Here is a 22,281-nt window from a genome sequence, read left to right as displayed (position 1 = left end):
AATTTAAATCTAAATCAAAGGTCTCACTAGTCGACCAGGTTGTCTTTTGCAGTCGCTCTGCTGCGGATCAGCCAGGGGTTCATCATCACTGAGCTGATTTATGACTAAATTCATGGACAGATGGACCAGAATGATCGTAAAATGACGTGGAGGTTGTGTGAAGGCACAGCAGCAGAAATTACACTTCATCTTTATTAGGTAAAAATCAAACTGCATTTTATGCTCATTCATTAAAAATATTCATTAGTTGTACAATTACAATACCAAAACAGAATTAATGATTTTTAACTGACACTCAGCATATTGCACAACTGTTACATTATCCTAAATCCATTATTTACTTCGAGATTGTTGATGAATCCTGGAAAAAAAAGTTTATAACAACAATACAGAACATCTCAAAAAGCCCTAAGAGGGTGTTTCTGTAGTTTCCAGTGACCTGAGGCCAGATACTGAGGTCATCACCGCTCATTTGTTGGGAGAGCTAAACCAACCTTACCGATCTTCCCGACGTAACGGAGCGGCACGGGACCTGAGCCCTTGGCTTTATGTGGTTTCTGCTGGCACCGGTGTTACTTCTGACATACAAACATGCTCTTTACAGGAACGTGCCAAGAGGACACACACAGTCCCACAAAACTCCTTAACTTACAACACAATAAATAGATACAAAAACATGTAAACTATGCATAGGTTTGTGCAGACAGCATCATGTGAGCAGCAGCGCTCACTACTTCAACATTGCATTGTGGGTTATTGTAGGCAGCGGAAGCTAAAGCAATCATGGTAAAACTCCTTTTTTGGTCCCAAGGAACTGGCTGCATGGAGAGGACTGCATCTCCAGTTCTACTAACATGTTGTACACCTTTCTGGTAACTGAGCATCAGCACGACACCACTCGACTCCAGTGCTTGGTGCTGGCATCTGCTTATGAAACCAATGGACTACAGCAACACTGTTGGAAGATTTGTTTACATTCTTCTCGGCTTAAAGCGAAAACCAAACTAGCTTCCAGATCATGGAACCGGCTGGAGTCCGCGTGAATCCAACACCGGTTTCTCTGTCTGGAACAAGACCTCTTCATTGTTAAGACCTTTTTGTCTCAATAGTTACTGCTTGCTTTGCCCTTTTGTGGACTTCTTAGAATAAACTTCTCACCCAGAACTTCTACGTTTACCAGTTAAACCACTAAAACACCTGTCAGTAACATCTGCCTAATGCTCAGGCCTGTTAGCAGCGTGTTGCTGCTCTGGAACCAGCTCCATCCATCTCTGGAAGTTTTCCGTTTTCACACCACCTCATCAGACTCCAGGCCGTACTCCTCATACAGCTCATCCAGGATCACCAGCTGCTTCTCCATGGCGGGCAGGTACACTCCCAGGTCATTGTGCATGCTGCTGGTGAAGTCGCTCCTCAGTTCGTCACCTTCTTGTGACACTAAGGCGGCGGTGAAATTTTGATAAGACGGGGCGGCTCGCAGCGCCAGCTGGGAAAGATATAGGGAGGACTCATTTGTGACATGTCAACACTTTTAGAAAGGAGCAAGGATCTGCGTTCAGAAGTACTTACAGCAAATACACCTCGTACTACCCACCCATGGTACTGCCGAAGAGTCTTCCCGTAGGCGTTATCTGTGTGGAACAATGCATTACACACTGCAGACTGATGGAAACGGAGAAACTGAGAAGCAGGTTTACTTAGTGCAGCCTGGATGTCCTGCTCCCCAGCGTTGACCTCTGACAGAAACTCCTTGAGGAACTTCAGGCCTCGTCTGAGCCACAGCAGAGCTTCGGTTGCAGAGTTTCGTACCTGAGCCAGATTCATCTGCACCTCGCTCAGCACGATGGACTGCAGCGTGGGGAAGCCATCAGGGTTCGACACCAGCTTCTGGTGGATCTTCTGTGGAAATTTAGAGAAGGCAGAAAACCAAATGAACATCTGGTACATTTGCCTATTTTTATAGTGAATTTAATAACATTTTACTTGAGAAATGTTCTAAATGTCTAAGAACAAAAAACAGAACTGGGCGTTCATACCCACACATCCCCAAACTCCACACACTGAGATGTAAACAGCAGCGGCGTGTTTCATTATTCCTATGAAGGTGTGCACTTACCTTAATATTCCCAACAAAATCCATTTTAACTGGAGCAAAAACTGTGGATCCCAGCTTGTCTGAGAAGAGAGAACCCGAGATCACTTTGTTGCTGCTTCTGGGTCACTTTAATCTGATTCAGAAGTGACGACAACACACGGATCTTACAGCAGATGAGGTGGCGGGTATGAACTTTTTATCCATTTGAAAACAGGCAAATAGGTTTCATGGTAAAGTTAGGTTGTATACTACACGTTTAATCAGAGCCAAGGTCAAGGTCAGGCTCGTTAGGATCAAATGTTGAACCAAAGTGCTTCAAAGAAAATATCGACTTTACAACCAATAAGAATGTAAAGCTTAAAATACACAAACAAACAAGTTATAACAAACTAAGATTTTAGGTTTTGCTAAACTATCTAATAGGTCTGCAGTGATGATATCATCGGTTCTGAAGTTCGAGCAGACCAAGCCTCGATTTTACACACGCCAACCCGGCGCCGTGGAAAACGGTCCAGTTAAGTAGCGCTTGTTGCATCAGCGGCTAATTCTGAAGAAGAAGAAGCTTTAGCCGACGAGAAGTTTTATTTCTGCTAAAAGTAACGAACTGGCCCTCGTGTTTGCTCAGCAGGCTGTGAAACAGCCCAACAACTATTCTAGTTATCATCACTGACCCAAGGACGTGGCAGCATTCAGTTTAGTCGATTAGCAAAACAACAACAGAATAACAATACAAACAGCTAAACAACATAACAACTATGTTTCACATTCATTCAGACACAAGTCCAAAAGTAGATGAAAAATGGTTCAACTGATGTGATTAGGGTGTGTGTTTACGCAGCGACCTGAGGGTCTGAAAGGCACTCACTAATAAAATGTATTATTATAACTATTAAGACTGAATGTTCACAGGAAGAAACGTTAATGTAAGAGTAACACAAACACAAACCTGCTGAGCACACACATGCATATGTATGCAGTTTTTATCAGTAGAGCTGACTGCAGGTTGCTTAGCAACAACTCATCACCGAGAGCATGAGCTGATTACGCAGCAACTAAATACAACTGAAGCCAGTGTTTCACAAGTGCCACAGAAAACAACGCAGAGCAGAAAAGTTTGACGTGGAAAACGAGACGTAAAGCCACCACTTTGTTACTCACAGGCAACATGAATGAAATGCAAGCAGGTTTTAAAGAAGCTGAATGACCAAAGATGCAAGAAGTTGTGATGAGAAACAGGAAGGAGGAAGCAGGATTGGGAGAGGAGACAACGTAACTGGCCTACCTAATACAGGCACTATTGCATAGCATGAGTCCAAAAACTGTTGCGTAGGAATACCATTGTCTTCATCCAGTCTTATATCACTAAATCTAAAAAAAAACAGATCCATACAAGAGGAGATGAGTTAGGCACACCATGATTACTTTTTATTTGACTACATCTAAACAGAAGAAATGGGTACAGGCATCACAACAATTCACACAAAACCTCCTGCAGCTGTTGAGCCGACACGCCGCCGTCCTCATCGCTGTGCTGATACAAGATACTCAGCTCAGGAATGAGGAGGGCAGAAAACACGCTGCACTCTAGCGTCGTAACAACAAAGCACAATATCAGATGATGCCTGTTGTGATTAAGACAGGAAAACACTAATAAAAACACTTTGAAATGGTTCAAATCTGATGATTCACTCTGCAATACTGCACGACTAAGTCTCTGTAGCTTAAACCGGTCGCTGGTAACAAACAATGATGCCGTCGGAGCAGAACACCTCACGTCTCCTAAGAGACGGAACCCTCCTGGGTGGCGTTGTCATACCTGTGGCTCATTGTGCTGAAGAAGGTCTCCACCTGCTCTGATTCTGCTGCTGGATCTCTGGGAGGCGCGTCTTCTTCAGACTTCTCTTCACGGTGTGAAATGTCTTTCTGTTGTCCCTCACATTGGACAGCATTCTCTTGACTTTGGTCCACATTATGCAGCTGTCGTTTCTCCTCATCAGTAGCTTCCTTCTCTTCGTCTCCCTCTGCTGATTGGTTATAGTGTTCACTCTCAGAGGTATTCTGGGTAGTGTGTGCAGGACGGACTTGTGCTTCATGATCGGAGCCCATCGACAGATCGATGTCTGTAATAAAAAAAAAAAAAAAGACAAGACGAGTGAATTTTTCTAAGATCCAAAGTTTATTTTGCAAGAATTTACTAAATTTTAGAAAACCCCAAAAACGTGTTTGTTTATTTTAAAGATCCCAAAGATTTCTTTATTTCCAGTGTTCCATTTGGGCGCTCTAGTGCTGATGAAAGTGCATTAACACTGATACTTCATCACTTTATATTACAACAAGAGGGAATCCAATGTAAAAAACCCTTTTGTCGTTTCGTCGTCGTCTTCCTCCGCTTATCAGGGTCCGGGTCGCGGGGCAGCATCCCAACTAGGGAGCTCCTGACTGTCCTTTCCACGGCCTAAACTACACCCATCACAGAAAATCCACGTCTTCTTATCCAATAATGTAAAGAACATTTATTTGAAAGGGAAACGCACAGAAAGCCCCAGGCCCTGATGGCATCTCCTGCCACTCAACAGCACTGCGCTGAAGAGCTGTCCCCAGTGTTCACGAGCATTTTCAACTCCTCACTAGAAGCATCTCATGTGCCTACCTGCTTCAAGATCTCCACCATAGTCCCTGTCCCCAAGAAGCCAAGGATCACTGGACTTGATGACTACAGACCTGTGGCTCTGACATCATGAAATCATTCTGATTGGCTGCACCTGGCGGTAAGGCGTTTCCTGTTTCCTGCTTTCAGTGTTGCACTACATGTAGCGGTTTGGTGTTTGGGGCTCGCTAAAGCTGATTTAATTTCTCTGTAACAGGATATCTCAGAGTTATTGTAGCACTAAAGCACACTAAAACACACATTTTCTGTTGTTCCACCTAGCTTTTAGGGAACCATTTGAGTTCGCACGCAGTTTATTTGGTGTTGAACAGTTTGCTCGTCCAGTTAGCTTAGCCTCAGCACGGCTATGGCTACTTCTGTCTCTGCTTCTCCATCTCCTATCTCTTGCTCTCTGTGCCAGATGTTTAGTTACTCCTCTGTCTCCTTTAGTGATAATGCTACGTGTAATAAATGTAGCATTTTTGTAGCTTTGGAGGCGAGGTTGTCGGAATTGGAGTACCGGCTCCGCGCTGTTGAAAAACCCGTAAACAGCCGTAGCTGCTTAGCTAGCGCGGGGCTAACTACCTCAGAACCACCCTCAGCAGCAATGACTTCATGGGATTTTTTACAAGTAAAATTAATTCTATTAGAAACAAAATCTTTAGCATTCTCCCTAATGCGATTTCTTCTTCCTCAGTAAGTGAGGCAGCTTCAGAGGTGACTGTAGAACCTCATCTGTGCTTGAACTGTTTTGATCCAGTTGAGCTTTCAGAGTTATCAAAAATATTAGCTTCATCTAAACCTTCAACTTGCATTTTGGATCCAATCACAACCAAATTATTTAAAGATGCATTTCCTTTGGTTACTGCCCCCATTCTAGATATAATCAATCTATCCTTAGTAAATGGATATGTACCACAGGATTTTAAGGTTGTTGTAATCAAACCTTCACTTAAGAGGTCTTCTCTGGATCCAGATGACCCAATGAATTATAGACCAATATCTAACCTTCCATTTTTATCCAAAGTCCTGGAGAAAATAGTGGCCATCCAAGTATGTGAGCATTTAAACACTAATGCTCTGTTTGAGGAATTTCAGTCTGGTTTTAGAGAGTATCACAGAACTGAAACTGCATTAGTGAGAGTTACAAATGACATTCTCATGGCCTCAGATAAGAATCTTGTGTCTGTTCTAGTCTTGTTAATCTCAGTGCTGATTTGACACAGTTGATTACAATGTTCTTTTAGAAAGACTTGAACATGTTGTAGGGATCAAAGGAACAGTGTTAGGCTGGTTTAAATCCTACCTGTCTGACAGATTTCATTTAGTAAACGTACATGACAAATCTTCATACTCCAGGGTTACTTGCGGAGTACCACAAGGTTCAGTGCTTGGACCAATTTTTTTTACTATAAATTTGCTCCCAATTGGTAAAATCATTAGACAGCATGGGATAAACTTCCACTGTTATGCTGACGATACTCCGTTATATTTATCCATTAACCCTGATGAACCTAATCGGTTGGGTAGATTACAGGCTTGTCTTGAGGACATAAAAAACTGGATGATTCTAAACTTTTTGCCTTTAAATCAAGACAAGACGGAAGTTCTCATCTTTGGACCAGAAATCCAGAAAAGGAAATTGCTTAGCCAATCGCCTGACCTTAATGGCATTACATTAATCTCTGAGAACAAAGTAAGGAACCTTGGTGTCATCTTTGACCAGGACATGTCATTCAAATCCCAGGTTTCACAAGTTTGTAGGATTTCCTTTTTCCACCTTCGCAATATTGCTAAGATTAGAAGCATACTTTCCAGGAATGATGCTGAATAACTAGTTCATGCATTTATTACATCAAGACTGGATTACTGTAATTCATTACTCTCAGGAAGTCCACAGAATGTAGTTAAAAGTCCAGCTTGTCCAAAATGCTGCAGCTAGAGTTCTGATAAGAATTAAAAAGAGAGATCATATCTCTCCTGTCTTAGCTTCCCTACATTGGCTACCTGTTACATTCAGAATAGATTTTAAGATCCTTCTTCTCACATATAAAGCTCTTAATAATCAAGCTCCATCATACATCAGTGATCTGATTGTTCCATATGTTCCTAACCGAGCACTTTGCTCTCAGACTGCAGGTCTACTGGTGGCTCCCAGAATATCTAAACATAGGATGGGAGGCAGATCTTTTAGTTATCAGGCTTCTCTCCTGTGGAACCAGCTCCCAGCCTTAGTCCGTGAGGCAGACACTTTGTCTACTTTTAAGACTAGGCTTAAAACGTTTTTATATGATAGGGCTTATGGTTAAAATCTGATGTTAGCCTAAATCTGGACAAGTGGGGGAGTACAGGGAGGTGGAGTGTACAGTCGGTAAAGACGGCTCTCCCTTGCCCTGACTCCAACATGCCTCCATCTAAATAGGATAGATTATCCAGAGTTATCTCTGTAGTAATGCTGCTATAGAGCTCCGGACCCCACGTGACTCTCAGTTAGTGGACGCCATTTTGGCATGCAAAAAAGGTAAACAAACACGGATGTAACCATGAACATGAACGGGATCCGCTTGGATTTTACTTCGGAGTTTACTTCACACTTTAAAACAGAAGAAATCGTTTTATATAGTCAGAAATTAAATAGACTAAACATCTCCGACCCTTACCGTGCCCCTGGGATACTTTTTAAAAACGCCAAAAGCTGTCGGAGCGGACTTCTTACCGGCACAACACCGGACCTGACCGGGGAACCCCTTGGGATTTACCCGGAGGAGCTGGCTCCGGCGGCTGGGGAGAGGGAAGTCACGCTACTGCCCCCGCGACCCGACTCCGGATACGCGGATGAAAATGGATGGATGGACGGACAAATAACAGATTTACACGTAAGTAGTCTCGGTGAGACAGATAATAGCAATCCAAAGTGCTTTTTATGTGTGATCTGACAATTGATCAACCATTGCTTAAAAATTAAATACAGCTTAGCCGGTTAATTGCTGTCATCATAAAACACGGAAACGGCAGCACGCAAAAAACACAAGGCAACGTTTTACGTGATGTTTACTTGTTGCTATGAGTAATAAGACAGAAAAAGCCACGCCAAAATAAGTTTAGGAAGCCCACTAAGAATCATAATAAAAGCATTTAAAATAAATACCATACACAGTTGAGGAAACGTTGGTTTAAGTACCTGATATGAAGCGGTCGCTGCATACGCGAAAACCTTTACTCTCGGGATCCCATAGCTTCATTTTAGCCCGGTCACTAGTGCGTTTTATTACAATGATCCAACGTTTGCGGCGCTCCGGATCTCGGGGAATCCTGTAGATGGCTCATTCCTTATGTCGTCCGCATCTGTTCTGCATCCTGGGGCACAACAGGAATCTACCATATTTCCCGTTTGATTGAGTTTTCTGACAATAACAAATAGTCCAGCTGCCGGCTTCTGCATGCCAATATGGCGCCATTTCGATTTGAACTGTTGCATGCCAGGAGAAGTGACGTCAACTCCCGGAGCTCTATAGGCTTAGACTGCTGGAGGATACACTGACCACTTTTCACACTCTACTGCTTTCTTCTACAGTCTGCTCTTTAACTGTATTACTTTCTGCAATTTCAGCTGTTAACTTTATTTTCTCTCCAAGTGTTTTTCTCCCCAGAAGAAGCTACAACGATGTTCTGCTGAGCTGTGGTGGCCTCATGGAGGGGGCCATCGTCTAGCACACTGCTGCTAACCACTAAAACATTCTCTCTCTCCTGATAATAACTTTTAGTTTCCTTGAAGTTGGATGTGCTACTACTAGTTTATCTGTTTAATTATAGATCCACTAGGACAAATACAATGAAGTTTATCTCACCAAATAGAATATTTACTAACAAATCACAATGTAACCATAGAAACACTACTTGGGTGTGTGTGTGCGTGTGTGTGTGCGTGCGTGTGTGTGTGCTCTGTCTTCTCGATCCCCAGTGAGTCGTGGAGGATGGCTGCTTATACTGAGCCAGGACTCTCTGGAGGTTTCTTCCTGTTAAAAGGGAGTTTTCCTCTCCACTGTCACTTTATGCTTGCTTAGTATGAGGATTGCTGTAAAGTCACTGACACTAGCCAGTAACTCGATGCAACCTGCTGGGTTCCTTATATAGGAAACATCATTTCTGATTGGCTAAATGAACTGACCTTGATTGGAATGTTTATTATGTGAAGTGCCTTGAGACGACTCTTGTAGTGATTTGGCGCTTTATAAATAGAACTGAATTGAATTTGAGCACCTAGTTCTCCCCCACCTCCACCCTCCTGGACCCCCTGCAGTTTGCCTACAGAGCCAGCAGGTCCGTAGATGATGTCATCAACATGGCTCTACTTCATCCTGCAGCCTCTGCACTCCCCGGGTACCTATGCCAGGCTTCTGTTTGTCCTCCCAGACAGGTGTTTTTCCAGGAGCACTCAGCCTAAACCAGCTCTGTACAGCATGGTTTGAGTCCGCCCATCGGAGTGTGGTTTTGTTCCCATGCCAGCTCCATGATAGAAAGTGGGTGCACCCCTCAAAGGTGCAAGGGGAGGGGGGCAGTTGTGGGGGGTGTGCGCTCCATTTTTACTCACGACAAAATAACAAGACGGATCAGTAAACAGTGTAAGGCAACTAGCGTGCTCCACAGAAACACAACTCAGCTGATAAATGGTGGTGTTGCTGGACATTTCGTTCAGTTTTATGGCTTTTTGTCAGACTCTGAACCAGGAAGTGGCTGCAGGCAGTGAAGCAGAAGGCAAGAAACTCCGGAGCAGCCAGTGACTCCACCCCCTAGCCAATCAGCAGCCAGAATTACGATGCCAGCCCGACCGCACTTCCAACCACGAGTCTGTCAAGCTTATCAAGTTTGCAGACGACACCACCGTCGGACTCATCTGACGGGGATGAGTCAGCCTACAGAATGGAGGTGGAACGGCTGGCGTCGTGCTGCAGCCACGACAACCTGCTGCTAAACACCCAGAAGACAGCGTGGTTGTTGTGGACTTTAGGAAGCACAAAGTGGACATTGGGCTGTGCAAGTCAGATCACAGCTGACCCGTCTTACCCTGGACACAGTCTCTTTGACTCGCTCCCATCTGACAGGAGGCTCAGATCCATTTGGACCAGAACCTGTCGCCACAAGCACAGCTTCTTCCCCTCTGTGGTCGGACTCATGAACGACAACTGCAGAAGTGCCGAGACCAGCTGCTTTGTTTCAGTCACCTGACCCTGTGTTGGGTTAGAACCTGAACGGACCCGCTCTGACCACTGACGTGTATAAAGTAGCTGCTTCTCTAATTATGGATTCCATATTTTATGGTTTCATGGTGTCATTTCTTAATTCCTTTCTTGCACCAAGTAGAGCAGCAATTTCCTCATGTGTAAAACACTTGAGATTATACAGACTTGTTATGTCACTTGTGCCTTTGGGCTTCATGTTTGTTTCCTGTAAAAACATCTGCTGTTACTGCATTTGCTCAGAAATAAAGACTAGTCCAGGGGTAGGCAACCGTGGTCCTTGAGAGCTGCAGTCCTGCTTGTTCTCCAACCATCTCTGATGTTCCTGCTGTGGATTACCTGGATCAGGTGTGTTCAGCCAATAAGAAGCTGCAAGTTCATGCATGGCTGGAAAGCATGTAGGACATGCTCCCTGGGACCAGGGTTGCCTACCCCTGGACTAATCGCATCATCATTATTATTATGTTTATGACTCCTATCATAACAATTTAAAGGATCTCGCAAAAATTTATCTTTTCTTCCTTTTTTTGTTAACACTTTTTCATTTTTTTCAGCTTTGGATTGAACTTTAAAACTTGCAGTTTAGCTTGCTTTTAGCACCCCCTAGTGTCCGTTTGTAGAAGCAAAACTATCTCCTCGCTGTGTGTTCGTCTTTTTAACACCTTACTCTAACAGCTGAAACGTCTCCTAGCGTTTTTAAGTAGGGTTAGGGTCTAGAAGAGCGATTCATCACCACATTAAACTACTCAGCTGTGTTCCTGATCTAAAACACGCAGGAAACGTGCTGAAGCCAGGCAGCAGCCTCAGCTCAAGTTCTTCCAAGTCCCAACAGACCGGATCGGCAACGGTGACGTTACAAGTGTGATATTCTGGCCACGGGGGCGATAGGGGCTGGGTGGCCTTTCAATAAACCTGTAAATGGTCATTTTAGCACATACTGGCTCAAGAAAATGATTTAAAAATATGAAAAGGTTGCAAATTGTCCTTTTAATGGTGAGCCAGCTCTTTCACAAAAAAGGAAGACAACAAAAAAAGACTGCTGATGATCCCTGCGTGGGAAACTAGTTCCTTGTATGAAAACGCTAAAGCATAACGAAACGTCTGACTTGTGAGGAAAACAAAATACTTTTTACGACTAAAGACCTGACCGACCTGATGGGGAGGGAGGTTGCTCTGGTCCGCCTGGCTCGTCTGGTCCCTCCACTCCAGAGTCCAGCCTCTGGTTGTCTTGTGCAAATGCTTTTCCTGAGGTTTCACTCAAATCTCTCCACCTGGGAAATGAGACGATTCAGATCAAAAGCACTGAGACTTCTATCTGCACACGTTTACTTCAGGTATCCCACTGAGGGGGAAGGTAGAGAAACCTCCTAATCAGCAGGTGAAAACACAACTGGCTCTTGCCAGAGGGGGTTGCACGTACAGCATGAATCATGAACTGGACAGTTGGAAGAATCTACACGAATCAGGAGACTTCCCTTAGAACACTGACCTTCTCTTGTGTTTCATCCACCTATTCTACATTCTGGGCTAATAAACCGGTTTCTACACACTTCTGCCACCGTTTACCATCTGACCAACATGAGGTGAGATGTCGGACACTAAACAAGAGGAATGTTTAAGCTAAATGCCCGACAAGTTGGAGAGATCAGACAAGAACAAAGCAGGAATGAGGACAAGGCTTTTTATGGAGACCTGACTCTAGAAGCAAGAGGAGCACGTGATCTAGCATCAACCGCTCTAAAGCAGCCTTCTGATCTTCCTCCAACTGTTCACCAACTTCTAGACTACTTGGGCCATATAGAAACGACCCTACTGTAGAGATTTAGCCACTCTGGATAGATCAGGTCATTTTATTTATCGCATCGGCCGGCAGAACCCTGCAGCAGAGCTGATTTAAAGTCGGGCACATCCATGGATATCCAGATAAGAAATCTCAATGCCCAGTCTCAGAAATGAGGGCTTGTTGCTAGATGCTGCTGCCAAGTCCACTAAAAGATTTTATTTTATTGTTTACATGAAGATATTTCTCAGTTAGATTTTTTATACTCTACACTTGTTTTTATTTCATTTAAATGTGTCTTTATGTTCCTGATAAACAGCTGCTTAATAAATGCTCTAAAACATGACTCCATAAACTATTCCTTAGACATTACAGTGAACTGATATTTTATTTTATTCACCTGTTTTGTACATTTACTTGATACGATTACTGACTGGTTTGATTAACTTTGGTTAAATGTTTGATTTTAATACCGAGAATAAAACTAAAATTCAACAGGTTCAGAAATGTTGTGCATTAACTTGTCCGTCCCATTTCTGCACTAAACAAGGCGGAAAATATCTAAATATCCGCCTAAAAAAGATCAGCAGCACACATCGGCCGTTGGCTGACCGCGATGACAGCATCAGCAACAGAGACCCCACATCGGGCGGTCTCCATCTCCACTAACGACCAACTCCTTCCCTCTAATGTTGGATCTATTTAAGACGTCAAATCACCACATCCTCAATCTGAAGTGACTGAGCTCCGCAGCAGGGACTTTAGTTTCCTAACTGTAGCCAGTCCACGACACACACTTGCTGCACGGTAAAATTTAAAAATACATACTGCTCTCCATGGTTCTGCTTCAAATGATTGCCGGGTTTAATCTGTTGAGAGAAGCAACTGTTAACACGGTCTCGTACAAACACGGCTAGCTGCACAAGTATGACATCACCGTGAGGTGCAGCGTACCCTCTGGGGTTTGATGGCTGCTACAGGAGGAGTTCCTGGTGAACTGTGTGTTGTCACATCTGTACTAAACGTTCGATTTGCTATCTGCATGCATTCCTCCAGAGTCTTGAGGAACGTTGTGCACGTTGACTTCACCATGTTTCCAGTGTCTATGCCAGTCTGAAAAGACACAAGGACACATTAGATTAAAACCCAACGTGCTGCTCGTCTTCTCCATTAGCAAGTAAAAGAATACAGGAATTTCTAGTTTGGCTAACTCCTTACTGCAGTTTTACACCATCAGCTTCTCTAATTTCATCAGCTCAACAAAACCTTACCTCTGCCGTTTCTCCTAGTTCATCATTCTCCTTGATCTTGTTTACTTGTTGGAGCAGAATGTCACAGTACAATCTGAGCTCTGACATCTTAGTCTTCAGTGCCTCTGTGCTCTCCTGAAGCTCTATTATCAAACAGCAAATTAAAGAAAGTTAAAGAGGTCAGGGATTTCCCTGATCAGACGCCCAAGTGGGGTAAGCACTATCAGCATTTTGATAAAGTCACTTCTCACGACACCGGTTTTATCCTGATGCCACCGCTGTGATAACAAAACCAACACAAAACCTTCACAACCTCTGATGAAGAAAGGGGAAAATAATGATAATAATAATAAAAGTACCTTTTAAAATGTTAGCACATTACAGTGACTTATGCAGCGTGCCACAAGAGTTTGACTAAACCAGTACAGAACAAAATAAGATGCAGAAGGACTTGTAAAAACCTCATCTACTGTGTGCAGGCTTGCATTTGGGAATCAGATCCTGGAGAAACATGTCGCCTTTTCCCTTTCAAATCTGAGCGTTTATTAGGAAAGCAGCTAAATGAATGATGCTTTTTGCTTTGGTCTAAAAGTAAAGTGACTTGGTGACTGTTTTAGGTTTCATCTTTGCTAAGGAGTCTGATACGCAACATAGTGATTCATTTTTGCTTCATTCTTACGTGAATCAGGTGTCTTGTCAGTGGACAAACAAGCACCCCAAAGGTGAATAATTGTATCTAAATGAGTGGCAAAGGAAGACGAGCTGGTTTGAAGTTTTTTTTAATGCATGATTTGAGACTTTTCTGTGGTTCTGTATGACCTTTACTTTACCTTGACAGGCTCACAACCATTCATCTGTAGCACCAAAGTCAACGTTACAGGAGCCTACTTACCCTTTTCTCTCTTGGTTCGGTTGTCAGTAAGGCAGGCTTTGGCTGTTCCCAGAGCCACCAGCCACTTTTGCCTCTCTGCTGCATTGATGGCTTTAAGGTAGAAGTACTGCTCTCCCGGTATGGTCAGGTCAACTCGCGTGGAGTCAGAGGAATGAACTAAAACACCAAAGACAGCGTCAGACCCAAACAGGCATCACAACGGGGCACAAAGGACTCCAGAACTTCACTCACCTTGAATTTCACAAACTGATACTTTAATGCTGCCCTTGCAACCTTTCCACGCGTCTTCTTGAGAGTCGTAGTAAGACAAAGTACCTCCATCAAGCACGAACCAACGAGGCTGCCAACCTGTAAAACAGACAAACACGGATTACAACCTTGCTTTAAATGTTTTTAATCAAACAGAATCAGTTAGAAAAGGTTGACAGCGAAGGGCTAGTGTGACTAACATAAAGACAGCTAGCTTTCAGCTGCAACTAATTAAATCAGATTACAATGACAGATGGTGAAAACCGGTTACGTCTGCCTTTAAAACACAAACACTATGCTTAAACAAGTCACCTGCCAAGATAATAACGATACTAACTCATTTTAAAGTAATAAAATCTGATAATCATGGAGCTGAGTAGCTAGCATTAGCTCGACCCTTTATCACGAATAAGTTAGCTTCCAAGAAATCTCTCAGAGCACAAACACGCCGCCACCGAGGGATAAACTTACCGCTAATGTAATTTGTCCATTTATACAGCACACCTTCCATTATTTTTACGTGTTTTTCCCTTTCATTACTTGTTTATCATAACGAGACGTGCGACACAGCTGATTACAGCGACTCCATCGGGTCAGAATGGAATTTCCGGAGGAACGTAATCGACTTTGTGCACGAACTACGTAAAGAAAGACACGTAAAACCTTTTGTGAATAAAGCTCTAGCCAATCATGGGAGACATTTTCAACGCTTCTCTTGCTTACGTCATGGACGTTAGGTGTTTTGGGGCGTAACTTATGATGAAGAGCACATTGATTATCCAATCACAAGACAAATATTTAACAAAGGCGGGACTTTTGTCATAATTAACCAATAGTGGCAAGAGGAGGGCGGATGGATGAAAATGAGCAGAATCCGTTCGAGAAGCTGAGCTGCCACGTAAGAAACTACTGAAAATAACAGTCTAGGCTTTACTCACACAGATGATAACTTTTTGCATCTTACGAAGACTTCTGATAGTGTCTTTGAAATGATGCCCTTTTCTACTTTGTTGATATTATCTGTAATATTTGTTTTTGTCACTGGGGGAAAACTTCCCGATCCTGAAGTTAAAATTGAGGTGATGCACAAACCCCTCACGTGCCAGCGCAAGTCTAAACATGGAGACATGCTTCTTGTTCATTATGAGGGGTTTCTGGAGAGCAATGGAACCATGTTCTTTTCCAGGTAATAAATTATTATGACACACAATCCATCTGCTGCATATCTGCCACAGCCGTTTACACAGAGGTTTTGATCTCTCACGTGGCTCACATGTTTGTTTGTTTATAATTGACTCTAAACTGTGACTATCTTATGACAGCCGCACCAGTGGGGACAAAAATCCCGTCTGGTTTACTCTTGGGACCCAGGAAGTGCTCAGAGGTTGGGACAAGGGTCTGCAGGGCATGTGTGCAGGAGAGCGCAGGAAGCTGACCGTGCCCCCATCTCTGGCTTATGGAAAGGAGGGAAAAGGTATCATAAACTACGTACAAAGCATGCATAAACAAATCATCACAAAGCCTTGAACACATTGGTTTGTTTACAGGTAAGATTCCTCCAAGCAGCACTCTCATCTTTGACATTGAGCTGATGGAGATCCGGAATGGTCCAAGGTCACACGAGACCTTCCGGGACATGGATCTCAATGATGACTGGAAGCTTTCCAAACAGGAGGTGTGGATTTCTGCTTTATTGCATTTCCTGTATCCAAAGTATTTAAAAATGAAGAAATCACAAGTACCTTTTTGTCCATAATTCCAGGTGAAAGAGTACCTGAAGAAGGAGTTTGAAAAGCATGGCTACGCACCTAACGACACTGAAAACCAAGTTATGGTTGATGACATCTTCAAAAACGAAGATGAAGATGAAGACGGTTTTATATCTGCCAGGGAATTCACTTACATACACGATGAGCTCTGAAAGGATTTTCTCTGCTTTGGATCACACTTTTAGGTCATTTAAAGAGTTTACCTCTGAAACTGTTTAACTAAACTCACGTTTTGGGCTTGTTGACAGAATTTATTATGTTTTCTGTAACTAATGAAAGAAAGCAGGATTTCTTAAGTTCAGTATCATGTGTAATGTATTTATTTGCATTGATAAATGTCACATCCCCTTTACTTAAGGTTGCTTAACTAAATATTTTTGGAAACATGCAGATTCATGGTCATTTCTCTACTATTCATCTTTACAAATGTGTTGCTTATGCACTTGGTCTCCATCTGTACATGTTTGCTCCTGCCACTAGAGGGCACTGTTGCATTTTATACCACATTATCACCCTGCCTCCATCTCTCAGATGCCTCCATACCGCCAATGCACCCCCCCCCCCCCCCCACGAATATGACTGACGTATTTTCTTACAAATTGGGAGTAGAGTCACGTATTTCACCATCCATCACAAAAAAATCTTATAGGGATACTGATGTGAGTCGCTTAAATATATATATGTTCACATTAATATAATTTTCTTACTGCCTTTTAAATGCCATTGCTTGTTATTTAGAAACAAAGAGCCCTTGTAGCTCATGAACAGGAATCAATCACCTTTAGTCAAATATAATCGTAAAAGATGCAATGGCGTGTTGCCAAATTCCTTTTTTTAAAGACCAATCTAACCACTCTGAGAAATTCATTCCAGTCTCTTCTGTTTTCATCGTCAAATTCTTCTGCAGCATGTTGCTGACCATTAGCTGAGCCTCAAAGGGAAACCGATCAAAGTCTGATGCTAATGAGTTCACACAAACACCCGAGGATGCAACTGAAACAAAGTGGTGTGCAATCAGTTTCAAGACAGTCAATTAAAACTGATGTCACAGAAGGTGCTTGATGACCACACTTTGTGTTTCAACCTTTAGATGGTACAACCATGACAGCAGGATTCTCAGGACCCGTAACGGATTTCTGAATGAGTGAAGCGGGAAGGGAACTCGTCTCCTGGTTTGTTGTTTTTCTTGTTCCTTGTTCCAGGAGTTGATCTGCGAAGGTTCCGCCCAGCACGCCAAACGTACGAGCAGAACCGGATCAGTGGGAGGAAAAAAGTCAAATCAAACAACAGACCACACTGCATTCAACTCAGGATTTTCAATCTTTACTAAAACATTATTTCATAAATTATTTTTCAAATGCAACTTTCACAAAAATACATTTTAATCAAAACAGATCTTTAGAAAAGACTCGATCATCACATTAAAGGAGCATGCTTGGCACAGGCAGCGACTTTGGCGGCTCTGGACGGTGTTGGTGTTCACAAAAGTTAACTCCTGCTGCTCTGCGTAATGGAACTGGCATTTAAAAAGTTTAAATAAAATACAAAACAAGACAGTGATATTTTATTTTACATAGATGCGCTGAAACGGAAGCACTTCCACTCTGGATAGGATGGGAAGCTTCTTGCTCCTCCAAACCTCCTTTTCTCTCACAAATCATTAAATCTACAAACATTCTTCAGGAAATATTAGGGGAAAATACAAAACAAAACTAAAAATAAACATTTATCTTTAAACAAGACGCAAAAAGTGCTTCATTTGTTTCATTTTTGTACACACGTGATCTCGGGATATTTACAATTAAAGGATGCACATCGTCTCTCTTGAGTTTTGCTCACAAGATTAATTGTGACTCAGCACCAGGCTTCTGCTGAAAGGCTTCACACAGCACCATCCTTCTGACTGCACCTACACCAGGTAGGACCAGTCTTCAGATTACTGCACTGGGATCAGTGGGTGGAGCTAAAAAACTCTACACCTGTTTCCAATGCAAGGTGATGGACAGGTTTGTAAAGCTCACAGAAACAAGATAATGTCAAAAAGCTTCAACTAAAACCTTCGTGCAAGAAAGAAAAGTTTCAAGTTCAGTTTCATCACAAACTCTCAGAAGTCTCCACTTGGCTTGAGTGTCCTCCTTTGACTGAATAAATAACTGTGTCTTGTGTCTTTAGAACAAGACATCTTCATGCTCGACCATGAGCTGCACCACCAGTTTCTGCTGCCTCATGTCGTTCAGCGTGGTCAGGGCGCTCTGCTCCGGCGGCTGCATCAGAGTCGGGCCAAAGACGATGCCCAGGTTCTCCGCATTCATTAAATTGTCCCTTTCAAACGTTGTCACCCTGGAAGATAAGTTAGTAAAGTGTGTGAGGAGCTCATAATGAGGGCAAATGAAACCTTTCTAGTCTTTCTGGATATTTTACATTTTTTCAGCATTTTAAAGTAACTGTTTGCAAAAATGGTATGAAATTCCTGCTGGATGTGACTCTGGAAACGTTCATCTTTTCAGTCAGAAACGGGTTTATTGCCAAGTCAGCTGGTACGCTCAGAAGGAATTTGTTTTGGTGTTTGATGCAGGAAGCAATTAACGTGTTTGTTGATGCTGGTTGTATTTACACTTGTAAACAAACCTAGAAACCAGAGTGTAATGCAAATCTGACAGCTGTGGATAAATGTATGAAGTACAGTTGCACAAACTGTGAGGATATTTTTGTGATTGGAGCTCATCATCATCATCATCATCAAACTTTACTTCAAAAGCACTTTTAACAACATGAAGATTTCCAAAGGGCTGTTCGCTGCAGAAGCATGTGAATGTTTATGAAATAAGCACCGACTTGCCAGATAACAGATGATGCAGGTAAAACTGAAAAAGTAAAACCTTTAGACCAAAGCTGTTTGGCAGCAATCCACCTTGGTGTGTGATGGAAATCACTCAAAATAGCCTACAACAAGAAATGCCAACCGTACCAGACATGTTTCTGTTTTAAATTACTTCTGTAGACTTAAAGAGGAATGCAGCGAGAGCGGAAAAGGACCAACCTCTTGAGGTGAGCCATCAGGTAACGTAAGGTTTCGTAGTGTGCCGGGGGGAGCTGTAGCAGCGCCTCATGGATGGCCTCCAGTCGGGATTCAGCATTTGGAATTTCTGCACATCAGTAAAAAGATGAGCATCAAAGCACTGCAGAGTCGCACCGACATGGAAACGCCTGTGGAGGATCGCTTACTTGCAGCTTGAATGAATTTAGAGTACAAGTCAAACGTAATGACTGGAATGGGGAGGTCTCTCAAGTAGAGCTTCAAAGCACCAGTAATTATGTTGATGTCTGCATAGGCACTGGCACTGATGTCCGCCTTCTCACCGTCTGTTGTCATCAAGCAAATGTTGCATGAGTGAGACTCGAATATGAGTGTTCTGGTATAAATCATTAAATGTTTGCACAGGGAATCAAAGCATTTAACTCAGAGACAGGTAAAGATGTTTGTAATCAACAAACCTCGATCAAAAGCAAGCCTCACGTCCTCTATGTGCTCGGAGAAGCCAGACACTCGGTAGAGACCTTCAGACTTCAAACCTGCAGCAGATGGTTGCTTTTCTCAGTGAAGTTTGCTAATAAACCACAACAGCAGATGAGATCGGGTGCACCCCACCTCTCAGCTCTATCTCCCGAATGCACATGTCCACCACCATGGGTCGCGTGGTGTTGTGAGCTTTGACCAGCGTGGTGAGATCACAACTGAACACCTTCTTGATCCTGCGCAGATCCGGCTGGCAGTCACTGGGAACCAGTTTGGAGCACTGCTTGTGTACATTCAGCCCACAATCTAATGGAGCACAAAAAGAGGGAGACGGAAAGATTAGCCCAAGACAGATGATAACACAATCGCCGCACCGAGCTAAAGACAGCAGTCCAGAAGCTTTCCCACAGCCAGAGATAAACTGGACTGCCAGGCAGCATAATGGTCCCAGCACGCTGCAGCAGGGGTCAGGTGGGGCGTGTCGGACAGCTGGCAGGACTGTGCGGGTTTCCTGATCACGCAGAAAAAGAAGACAACGAATGAACTGGAAGCAGTGTGAAGTTTGTCCTGTTTCCCAAAGCACATGAAGCATCTGATGATGCTAGCTTTTGCCTCTGGCTAATCAGAAAATATCTCAACAACAAACAATCTGTTCAGAATCAACATAGCCAGATCCCCCACATATGTGGCAAATCTCATGATGGTCTTAACATCTGCTTCATCTCATACATTTAACCAGTTATTACGTGTTGTTGGTATGTTAGATCGTAAAAAAGCGGAAGGTACAGTTGGAGACGTACGTGTGGAAGACTTATTTAATCATTTGCAGGGGTCTGTAGCCTCGTAAGTCATACTCGGGTGGAGAAAAAGCTCTGGTGCGCCTGATTCAGGATCTAGAAGGGAATCACATCAGAGGAGAGCTTCAAACAGGATTTGGAGTCTTATCTCCTGATATTTGGTCATCTCCTCTCTGATTGGATAACAGCAATAATAACATTTTATATTTTCTAATTATTTGGATAAAGGCAGGGGTGCGAGATGGTTGAGTAAACTTTATTTTCATACTTTACAATGTAGAGTGAAAATAAACGTATCTTTGTTAGCAAGTTTTCTCTGTAATGAGTAACTAAAACAAAGCTGCGCTCAAGACTCACACAAGAACTTGAATCACATCCTGAAGTTGGCTACCACTCAGGATGTGACTTCTGATATCGATGTGCTGGAGAAAGCTAAAAGATGTAAAGTAAAATGAGTCAAATATACTTTAAAAGCTGCATGAAACTGATCTAGCCATGTGATCTGTAAGCTCTTTGAATCACTAACCAAGGAATGTTTATTTATTTATTTCACATTTTCAAGTACACTTCAGGTGTTGTACTTGTACTATTTTGGATACACTGTCCTCAGGCTCCAGCCTTGTTTTATATTGATAGTATTAAAACAAAGAAAACAATCTGAAGTTGTTTTTAATTTACCGGTCCGGCCCACTTGGGACTAGATTTCCCTCAATGTGGCCCCTGAGCTGAAATGAGTTTGACACCCCTGGATAAATGCTTTCATTCCTTTTCTTTATTTCAGTTGATGTTTTTCATCCTTGTAGAAGCACCTTTCTTTAGGGGAATTTCTTATTACTTACAGTAATATCAATGTTGGGTTTATATGTGTGTGTGTGTGTGTGTGTGTGTGTGTGTGTGTGTGTGTGTGTGTGTGTGTGTGTGTGTGTGTGTGTGTGTGTTTATATAGTGCTTTTCTAGGCACTCAAAGCACTTCCATTGTTCATGCACTCACACACTGCTGGTGATGCTGAGCTACCACATGGCCACAGCCACTTTGGAGTGGTCAGACAGAGGAGAGGTTGCCATTTGTGCCACTGGCCCCTCTGACCACCACCAACACAGGCAAGTTGGTTGAAGTGTCTTGCCCAAGGACACAACAGCAGAATACCCTGGCACGAGCTGGAATTGATCCTCCGAGGCAACTTGCTCTACCTCCTGAGCTACTGGTGCCCCTTTATTTTAATCAAAATTTGACTAAAGGTTCTAGGACAGCAGTAGATCAGGAGGTAGAGCAGGTTGTCCAGTAATCGGAAGGTTGCGAGTTCAATCCCGGCTCCCGTCAGAGAATTCTGATGTTGTGTCCTTGCACAAGACACTTAACCTGCCTTGCCCACTGGTTGTGGTCAAAGGGACCGATGGCGCCGGTGCTCAGCAGCCTCGGCTCTGTCAGAGCACCTCAGGGCAGCTGTAGCTACATCGTAGCTCATCCCCACCAGTGTGCGAATGACTGATTGTGTTGTGAAGCACCTTGTAGAACCCTAAGAAGGCGCCATACAAATACAGGCCGTTTGCCATAATGATCTTAAAGGTGGGGATCATTTGTTTAATCAATACATTTGCAGTGGTCTGGTCACCAGAAGGAATGAAAGCCTTCCAGGCAGAACTTAGGGCACAAAAATCTCACAAGCCGTCTGCAACATCACAAACAGAATTTGGAGTCTTATTTCTTAATATTTGAACATTTTGTCCTAGACTGGTTAACAGCAACACGACTTTACCAGTCACCTGGGTGTTTTATCTCCACAAATACCACAAGCCTGGAGGAGTTCTACCGTGAAGTGAAGTTGCTAATGCTAACAGTTAGCTTAAAATAGCCTAGACGTCCGCTGCTGATTCCTGGACGTTAAAACAACAGCCTTCCCCGCCTTGAGTCAAGATGGGTGAATCCATGAATGCTAATTCACAGTGTGATGTAGATCTGTGAGGAATTTCAGATCCTGGTGTTTTGTGTCTAATTTCTATCAGAAGCTAATGCAGGAGATAGGTGTAGGAGACCGTTTTCATGTTCA

General features: G+C 43.1%; 3 protein-coding genes across 12 annotated transcripts in view; 1 reads left to right on the top strand and 2 right to left on the bottom strand.

The window, feature by feature from the left end:
- Positions 1 to 1,068: 1,068 nt before the first annotated feature.
- On the bottom strand, positions 1,069 to 14,769 carry plekha8 (pleckstrin homology domain containing, family A (phosphoinositide binding specific) member 8). The gene is made up of 13 exons (XM_015949044.3): positions 14,622 to 14,769; positions 14,133 to 14,249; positions 13,902 to 14,057; positions 13,031 to 13,152; positions 12,714 to 12,872; positions 12,588 to 12,628; positions 11,132 to 11,250; positions 3,912 to 4,215; positions 3,378 to 3,463; positions 2,117 to 2,175; positions 1,698 to 1,899; positions 1,570 to 1,631; positions 1,069 to 1,486 (listed from the first exon to the last, which is right to left on the bottom strand). Exons 1-13 carry the CDS (start codon positions 14,659 to 14,661, stop codon positions 1,289 to 1,291), a joined length of 1,665 nt encoding a protein of 554 aa, XP_015804530.3. The 5' UTR covers positions 14,662 to 14,769; the 3' UTR covers positions 1,069 to 1,288.
- Positions 14,770 to 15,002: 233 nt separating this feature from the next.
- Positions 15,003 to 16,307, top strand: fkbp14 (FKBP prolyl isomerase 14). Its single transcript, XM_015949045.3, has 4 exons — positions 15,003 to 15,336; positions 15,473 to 15,624; positions 15,698 to 15,825; positions 15,913 to 16,307. The coding sequence occupies exons 1-4, from the start codon at positions 15,140 to 15,142 to the stop codon at positions 16,069 to 16,071; spliced, it is 636 nt and encodes a 211-aa protein (XP_015804531.1). The 5' UTR covers positions 15,003 to 15,139; the 3' UTR covers positions 16,072 to 16,307.
- Positions 16,308 to 17,220: 913 nt separating this feature from the next.
- chn2 (chimerin 2) overlaps positions 17,221 to 22,281 on the bottom strand; it is a 64,264-nt gene continuing 59,203 nt past the window's right edge. For all 10 annotated transcript variants that reach the window (XM_070551626.1, XM_070551629.1, XM_070551630.1 and 7 more), the window contains 5 exons: positions 19,569 to 19,742; positions 19,415 to 19,492; positions 19,145 to 19,282; positions 18,960 to 19,065; positions 17,221 to 18,259 (listed from right to left, as the gene is read on the bottom strand). In XM_070551626.1, the coding sequence (XP_070407727.1) occupies positions 18,088 to 18,259; positions 18,960 to 19,065; positions 19,145 to 19,282; positions 19,415 to 19,492; positions 19,569 to 19,742 (668 nt within the window). In that variant the 3' untranslated portion in view covers positions 17,221 to 18,087. The remainder of the gene's footprint in view (positions 18,260 to 18,959; positions 19,066 to 19,144; positions 19,283 to 19,414; positions 19,493 to 19,568; positions 19,743 to 22,281) is intronic.

The sequence above is a fragment of the Nothobranchius furzeri genome, chromosome 5 (genome assembly GCF_043380555.1).
Source record: "Nothobranchius furzeri strain GRZ-AD chromosome 5, NfurGRZ-RIMD1, whole genome shotgun sequence".
NCBI classification, from domain to species: domain Eukaryota; kingdom Metazoa; phylum Chordata; class Actinopteri; order Cyprinodontiformes; family Nothobranchiidae; genus Nothobranchius; species Nothobranchius furzeri.
The sequence above is the reverse complement of the archived record's forward strand: the minus strand, read 5'-3'. Positions and strand labels throughout refer to the sequence as shown.

Coding starts and splice junctions, on each gene's coding strand:
- plekha8 (XM_015949044.3), bottom strand. CDS start 14,661: ATGGAAGGTGTGCTGTATAAATGGACAAATTACATTAGCG. Junction 12,873..13,030: donor AACTAGGAGAAACGGCAGAG/GTAAGGTTTTGT, acceptor GTGTCTTTTCAG/ACTGGCATAGACACTGGAAA. Junction 1,900..2,116: donor ATTTTGTTGGGAATATTAAG/GTAAGTGCACAC, acceptor AAATTTCCACAG/AAGATCCACCAGAAGCTGGT.
- fkbp14 (XM_015949045.3), top strand. CDS start 15,140: ATGATGCCCTTTTCTACTTTGTTGATATTATCTGTAATATTTGTTTTT. Junction 15,337..15,472: donor GGAACCATGTTCTTTTCCAG/GTAATAAATTAT, acceptor ATCTTATGACAG/CCGCACCAGTGGGGACAAAA. Junction 15,826..15,912: donor GGAAGCTTTCCAAACAGGAG/GTGTGGATTTCT, acceptor CCATAATTCCAG/GTGAAAGAGTACCTGAAGAA.